This window comes from Gekko japonicus, unplaced genomic scaffold (genome assembly GCF_001447785.1).
Source record: "Gekko japonicus isolate JY-2015 unplaced genomic scaffold, Gekko_japonicus_V1.1 scaffold2514, whole genome shotgun sequence".
Lineage (NCBI taxonomy): Eukaryota > Metazoa > Chordata > Lepidosauria > Squamata > Gekkonidae > Gekko > Gekko japonicus.
The window spans coordinates 110,356-117,646 of record NW_015168122.1 but is presented as its reverse complement, the minus strand read 5'-3'; the positions used below and the strand labels follow the sequence as shown (position 1 = coordinate 117,646).

At 50.0% G+C, this 7,291-nt stretch overlaps 1 protein-coding gene across 1 annotated transcript in view; it reads right to left on the bottom strand.

Annotated features, from left to right (window-relative positions):
* Nucleotides 1-710: 710 nt before the first annotated feature.
* LOC107113545 (translation initiation factor IF-2-like) overlaps nucleotides 711-7,291 on the bottom strand; it is a 69,838-nt gene continuing 63,257 nt past the window's right edge. The window contains exons 7-10 of the mRNA XM_015414892.1: nucleotides 6,394-6,430; nucleotides 5,634-5,683; nucleotides 5,001-5,039; nucleotides 711-2,946 (exon numbers count right to left, since the gene is read on the bottom strand). Coding sequence (XP_015270378.1) covers nucleotides 5,017-5,039; nucleotides 5,634-5,683; nucleotides 6,394-6,430 — 110 coding nt within the window. The 3' untranslated portion in view covers nucleotides 711-2,946; nucleotides 5,001-5,016. The remainder of the gene's footprint in view (nucleotides 2,947-5,000; nucleotides 5,040-5,633; nucleotides 5,684-6,393; nucleotides 6,431-7,291) is intronic.

Below are 7,291 nucleotides of genomic sequence, written 5' to 3'. Positions count from 1 at the left end.
CTTCTTGTCAGCAAGCTGCCATTCTGTTTTCTGTGACCTCTGTGTACATATCCTTTCCCTGTTACACCCGGCTTGGCTTCTATCATCCTGTTCCTGCTTTGGAATGCAAAAGATAACTGCTGGAGGTTGTGTGGGGGAGAAGATGCTGTAATGCTTGCCTATTGATTTTCCCAGGACTACTGCACCTGTGTTTTGTCTGATGTTCTGCCTGGTTCTCATGTACTGGGCGCGCAACCGTTTCCTTAGCCCGCCAGCGGGAAAGATATTCATTGGATCTGTATCTGTTTGAAGTTCCTTTATTATGCTTGACCTAACTGTGTATCCCCAGTTCTAACAAAGAACGTGTTTGAGTATGTCTTCAACGCTTTGAAATAAATTTTGCTTTTCTTTAAAACGTGGATTTATTCTCGATGCTTGGGGATCCAACAGCCACACAGTTTAACATTCCTGTCTGTAGATGTGTGTATTATTAATCCATAAAGTTTGCAGCTCAAACACCTTTGTCAGGAAGCAGCACACAGAAGGTTTCCCAAGATGGAATAAACATACACAGGCGTATCCCCCCTTTGTGCCAATAATCTGTGCATGGTTTGCACTTGAATTCTTGGCAGCGGTCCAGCTCTGTGATTCTATGATTCTAACTCGGCATGTTTGCTTAATTCACCTCTAATTGTGCACCCGCATTTAAAGCCAAAGCCAGCCCACAATGCTCAGAGAAAGCAGCATTTTTATTGTCATAAAAGGCACTTGCTAGGCTCACGGGGTGCAGAAGAAACACACAACAAGGTCAGCAAAGCCATGAGAACAAGGCCGGATATGGGAAGGTTTTCCTGCGGGGGTCTGCTTTAAGCAGCAAGTGCTTCCTTCTGGCTCACAGGAGCCTCCGAATCCAACGCCTCACAACAAGAAAATGACACTTAGCCGGCATGTGTCACTATCGCCCTCTGCTGGAGAGAAAGTGAATGGCTCCGTGCCAGAGAAAGCTATTGTACTTCAATCTAGATTGGTGGTTCCCATAGAGCCACATTTGCACTTACTCCATCGACAAAAAAGGGCCGCATATAGTTACATTCCTGAGGCCTGCACCACTGCAAAGCTCGTGGTCGACCCATTCCACCAACAGTGGCTGTTTCAAGGTGGGAACCACCTACCAAAAGCAAGCCCCGCCAGGCAAAGGTCTTGCCCATTTAACCGAAACATGGGGCAGGTTGCACACCAGAGAACAGTGCTCAGAAGAGCCACAGGTGGTGGGTCAAAGAGCCACCTGTGGCTCCTGAATCACTGTATGTCACAGATCTAGACACCAGGGAGCTAAAGCTAGAGAGAGAGAGCACGGTTTTCTAGGGGACCAAAGGTGGCACAGAACAGGCACCGCTGCCCGTTTTATTTCATCTCGTTGCCACGAAGGCTCAGGCACCAAGGAGCAGACACCCCATGGCCCTCTCTGCCCTCTGTCGCATCCCACACAAACCCCTCTGGGAAGAAAACTGCCTCCAGTCTTCCTGTTGGACCAGATTTCTGGGCTTCTGAATCCAGACAGACCAGGCGGCATAGCTAGATGAAAAGCCAAAGGGGATTCCAGCAGCATTCTGTCCACACACCGCCCAAGGCAGGGGGACAGAACAGGCAAGATGGAGGTGCTGAGAGGCTAACCTGTCACCTCTGCCACCCTCTGAGACGTGGCTTAACTTTGATTATTCTGAAGGGCTCCTTACTCACAACAGGTCTTTCCCTGCTAGTGCTGTGGTGAGAAGACCACTCATTTGACCCAGGAAGTGGATCAGGGGGCCCTCAGAGAAGCAGAGGGCAGGGAGCAGGAGTTGGAGCCTCACTTGGTTCCTCGGAGGCCGAGACGCCAGCTATGCAAGAATGGGGCATTCTGAGAACCAATGACCTGTGCCCAAGCGGGCTCGTCTAATTGGCTACCTGACCAAGCTCCAAACCCTGACGTTGCTCATTCATTAGTTTGCACCTACAGGTCGAGAAACAGAGATGCACGTTTTCCTCCAAGAGGATGGTATGTTTACTTGGCGGGAAATGCCTGCCCTTCCAAGAGTTTGGCCACAGATGGTCCAGAACTGGGCTAAAGGGCTTCTCGGTGACACCGAATGGGTCACGTGTCACTCAGTGACAGCACCCTGCAAAGGCTGACTGGCCAGTGAGAGAAAACCTTATTTTTGCATGACTGGAGCGCCACCAGTCCTTTAGCCGGCACGAGTCACTATCGCCCTCTGCTGGAGAGAAAGTGAATGGCTCTGTGCCAGAGAACGCTATTGTATTTCAGTCCAGACCAGTGGTTCACAAGACAGACACCCCAGGGGGACCCGACCCCCCTCTTATTTTCATAACCTGGGATGAAACCGAGCTATCAGCACTACGCCCTGACCTCAACGGTCCAGGATTGCCTGCTCTCGTCAGATCTTGGAAGCTAAGCAGGGTCGGCCCTGGTTAGTACTTGGAGGGGAGACCGCCAAGGAAGCCCAAGGTTGGTGCACAAAGGCAGGCATTGGCAGAACCACCTCTGAAGGTCTCTCGCCTTGAAAACCTGACAGGGTTACCATAAGTCAGCTGCAACTTGACAGACACAAATCACACACTGCCCCTTGACAGGATCTCTGTTTTCTTAGGAAGGCTCTCGATTACAGTTTAGGGAGGAAGTGCCTGCAGACGCCGCATCCCCCATCGCCTAGCACTAGTATCAAAGCTTCGATATTATCCTCATCTCTATGAGACAAAAGAGCAGCAGAGGTCAAGCAGGAAGCTTAAGGAGAAGCTCTGGGAGTTCGCCGGGGCTCAACGGCCCCCCCGAAGGCATCTGGCCCAGGATCCGCTTGGCCAGCTGGGGCCTGTGGCTGGGCGGGGGGGGGGAGATCTAGGGCGAGAACTGTGACGTGGGGGGGGGCAGCACTGTGTGGATCCAGCGGACAGCAGCATCTTGGAGGCAGCCTAGAAGGAGGGAAGGAAAAGGAAGTCAATCAAGTCCATGGGAGCAAGTTCAATAGGAAGAACATAAGAATGTTAAGACGAGACCTGCTGGATCAGACCGGTGGTCCATCTAGTCCAGCCTCCTGTCTCACACAGTGGCCAACCAGTTCCTCTGGAGGGCCAGCAACAGGGCAGAGAGGCCGAGGCCTTCCCCTGATGTTGCCTCCTGGCTCTGGGATTCAGAGGCTTAGTGCCTCTGAACCTGGAGGTTCCCCTCAGCCACCGTGGCTAGTAGCCACTGATAGACTTATCCTCCGTGAATCGATCTAATCCTCTTTATTCCTGTGGCCATCACGACATCCTCCGGCAGCAAATTCCACATTTTAATCGCTCTCTGTGTAAAGTAGTATTTCCTTTCGTTCATCCTGAACCTACTGCCCATCAGCTTCATTGGCTGCCCTCAAATTCTAGTATTTTGGGAGAGGGTGACAAAGTTCACATCGTCAGCTGTCTCCATCCCATGCATCATTTTATAAACCTCTATCGTGTCCCCCCTTAGTCGTCTCTTTTCTATATAAACTCAGAAGTCACAATGCACAAAAGGACTTACGAAATCCCAAACTGGTCCACTTCTCCATATTACCTTTCTCAGTAAGATGCTCTCCTAACTGTTTTTCAGGGTCCTTTGAAATCGCAGTCGAGTTCTGTTTGTGGTAGGCAAGACCCGCACCTTAAGAACTCAGCTATGTGTGCCCTGACCTGGATAGCCCAGGCAAGCCCGATCCTGTTATGTAATATGCAAAGGAGTTCCTGCTACAAAAAGTTCTCTTTGTGGTAGGCAAGACCTTAAGAACTCAACTATGTGTGACCTGACCTGGATAGCCCAGGCAAGCCCAATCCTGTTATGTCTTGGAAGCTGAGTAGGGCCAGCCCTGGCAAGGATTTGGATGGGAGACCTCCAAGGAACGCCAGAGGCAGGCGATCCAGCCACTTCTCTGAATGTCCCCCGTGCCCCAGTAGGAGTTGCCAGAGGGCGCCATGACTTCCAGGCACAGGTGCACACACATGCACGCGCGCGCACACACACACACGTATAAAAAAGAAAAGAACTTAGCTATGTGTGATGCTAGGAATTCCGGGAACTGAGATCTCAACACTTACTTATTTATTTAGATTTAATTTTTTTTCTGATGCAGGGGCCTTAATGCTAAATGCAACGTGTCAGTTTCCGGTTCTGCAGGGATATGCCAATTAAAAAGGTAAAGGTTCTCTTGCTCGAAAGCCAGTTGAGTCCGACTCTAGGGTTGCGGTGCTCATCTACGTTTTTTACCATTGTTTTTAAAGCTCAAAGATAACCTCCAGCGGCATAGGGGAGAATGGCAGGCGCGGGAGCAAAGGAAGTGGTGCTGAGGTTGATGGGACCCGTAAAAACACACCCCTCAGCCACACAGCGAACAGAAGTGGTTTGATTGTGATCTTTGCCAAACCAGAGATCTCAACACTTACTTATTTATTTAGATTTAATTTTTTTTCTGATGCAGGGGCCTTAATGCTAAATGCAACGTGTCGGTTTCCGGTTCTGCAGGGATATGCCAATTACCACTGTTTTTAAAGCTCAAAGATAACCTCCAGCAGCACAGGGGAGAATAGCAGGCGTGGGAGCAAAGGAAGTGGTTCTGAAGTTGATGGGACCTGTAAAAACGCACACCTCAGCCACACAGTGAACAGAAGTGGGAGCAAGCTAGGCTTGGGAAAGACTGGAGAAAAGCGGGGAAGAACCCAGAAAGATGACAATTAGGGAATGATGTCATATGGATGCTCCTTTTTAAAAAAATATACCACTTCATTCTGAATGCCAAACTGGAACAAGACCTCCATGTGGAAGCAACCTAAGCTTTCTAGGGCAAATGCATTTCATAATTTTTCAGACTTCGATCCAGAGGTCGTATTTATTTATAACGGTTTTAAATGCGACAGGGGCTCCGTGTAGATGTCTCTGTTGTCTCGTTACGCTGAGTCCCCTTAACGGGGGAGAAAGGTGGGATGCAAATATTTTTCACAAACAAGCGGCTCACCGGTTCTGACCGTCTTCTATCTCATCCTGGTGGACAAGCCTAAAGAGGAAGCAGAAAGACACTGTTTTAACGGCCTGTCTCCATGAAATAAGTGATTTCTATCCAGCCTGATCAGGGACAGTTGGTCACCTCCAGGGTCTGCTGCCCTATGCTAGACTAAAGCATCCCTGACTGCATATCTGGCTTCCGAGTCAAATTCCGCAACAGATGCACAGTGACTGTCCAAGCAAAGACATGGTTAACAGTTATCATTCTCATGATGTAGATTTGTGTCATCCCAGGGGAATCCCTCTTTTGGAGAGGACTGTTACATCACCCCACTGTATGAACAGGAAAGTTGTGGCTTGAATTATATTCTCTTTGCAGTTTGAGGTCATTCCTAGGGTATGCCTCGGTGTGTGTGGGGGTGGGGTGGGGGGGTTGCCTCTCACCAGGTGTCCTAAGAGACACCAGATCCATGCATATTTTTTAACCTCCCTCTAGCAATACACTCTGCAGAACCTAGAATCTAGTGCAAAAGTGGGCACAGCGGCTGCTTTCGAAAAAGAGTTTCTGGTCCTCAAAGGTTTTGAAGAAAAGAGGGACCAAGCAGGGGAATGGGAATAAGGAAGAATCGAGTCTACTGGATCTTACGCCGGATCGAGTTGCGCAGGGTCCCTTCCTCCTCGTCAGGTTCCCCGGTCCTGGGAGAAGAACAAAACAGGTCAAGCAGAAATGTCCCATCTTGGCAACCAACTTCAAGGTTTGCTTACCCCTTTTATTCCCTTCGCATTTCAAACAAATAGTTGAACAACAGCGCCCCCTGCTGACAGTTCAGCGCACAAATATTGATGCCCAGTTCAGAGCCTCGCAGCCACGTTAACCCTGTGGAGGTGGCTGTAGAATTACATCAGCAGAGATGCTGCAGGGGAGCAGAGTCTCTCTCTCTCTCTCTGCCTACCCTACCTCACAGGGCTGTTGTGAGGATAAAGTGGGGGGGGCAAATGATGATGTAAACCACTGTGGGTATCCATCGGGGAGAAAAGCAGGGTACAGAAGAATAAAAATCAATCTATCCATTCATTTCTACCAAACTCAGGACCACACACCACAACTGCACAACCAAGGTAGGAGCAATGCAACGAGGGTTGCCAACTCTAACTTGGGAAGTTCCCGGGAGATTTGGGGGTGAAGCGTGGGTAGTGTGGAGTTGGGGGTTCAGGAGGGATGTAATGCTAGAGAGTCTACCCTCCAAAGGTGTGGTTTTCTCCAGGGGAATGGATCTTCCAGCCACCACAGTTCTGAGATCCCGTTTTCCCCTTTTCTTTGCTGGGCCACAGCCACCTACGAAAGATACAGCTCCTACCCTACCCCTCGCCTAGTTAAGCATCTGAAGAGAAAAAAAACGTTTTACCTTTGTTGCTGGTTGAATTTGCAACGGCAGCGTCGACCTTGGAAAAGGAAAAGAAAAGAGCCCATCACAATTAGCTGCAAAAGACAAGAAGTCCAAGAGCCAGCACTCTCGAGGCCAGGTCTACCACCGCTATTCCCAAGAGTTGGGGGAGACTAATTCTTAGGAAGCCAGGTCTATGTCCATTGTTTCCAATGGGTGGTAGACCTGTCATCCATAGGCCTGTTCTACTAGTGGCTTTTCCAAAGGCTAGTAGTAGCCCCGCTCCTCAGAGGTCCAGCTTACCACTGCTGGGACCAAAGGTCAATAGATGTGGCTTCCAGGGAACTGGTCTACCACCATGGTTTCCAAGGGTTGAGCAGGGACTGGTAGTTCTCTGGAGGACAGGCCAAACTCTGTCGTTTCCAATGGGCAGGAGACCTGTTGTTCAGAGGCCAGACCTCTTTCAGAGTCCTTCTGGAGCATCTAGGCCAATCCATCAACCTGGACCTCTGGTGCTCAGTTCCCACCTGAGGCCTCGACACTCTCATACTCCACTGTGCTTCTGAGAGGTCTGACCAGTGATTAGAACCGAAAGCAACCCAGAAGCCCCACACCTCAAAGCACAGGCGTCATATGTACAAGGTCCCACGTCAAGATAGGGAAGGCAACGCCCCTTGGAAAGCTGGTGGCAGTCACAGCTTGGCAGTGCTGGGGCTGGGCAGACCAGGGCCAGACGGAGAAACTACCCATGATGCTCAGCGGCACACAGCTGATCCCCCAAGGTTTCTTTTACGAAACGTACTCACAGAGGTCACACACTGCATATAAAACTAGTGCACTGACAGGACAGTAGAAGGCGGGGGCGATCTACTCACTGAGCACAATGAGAATGCCGGGGATGAACAAGACGACAGCAAAA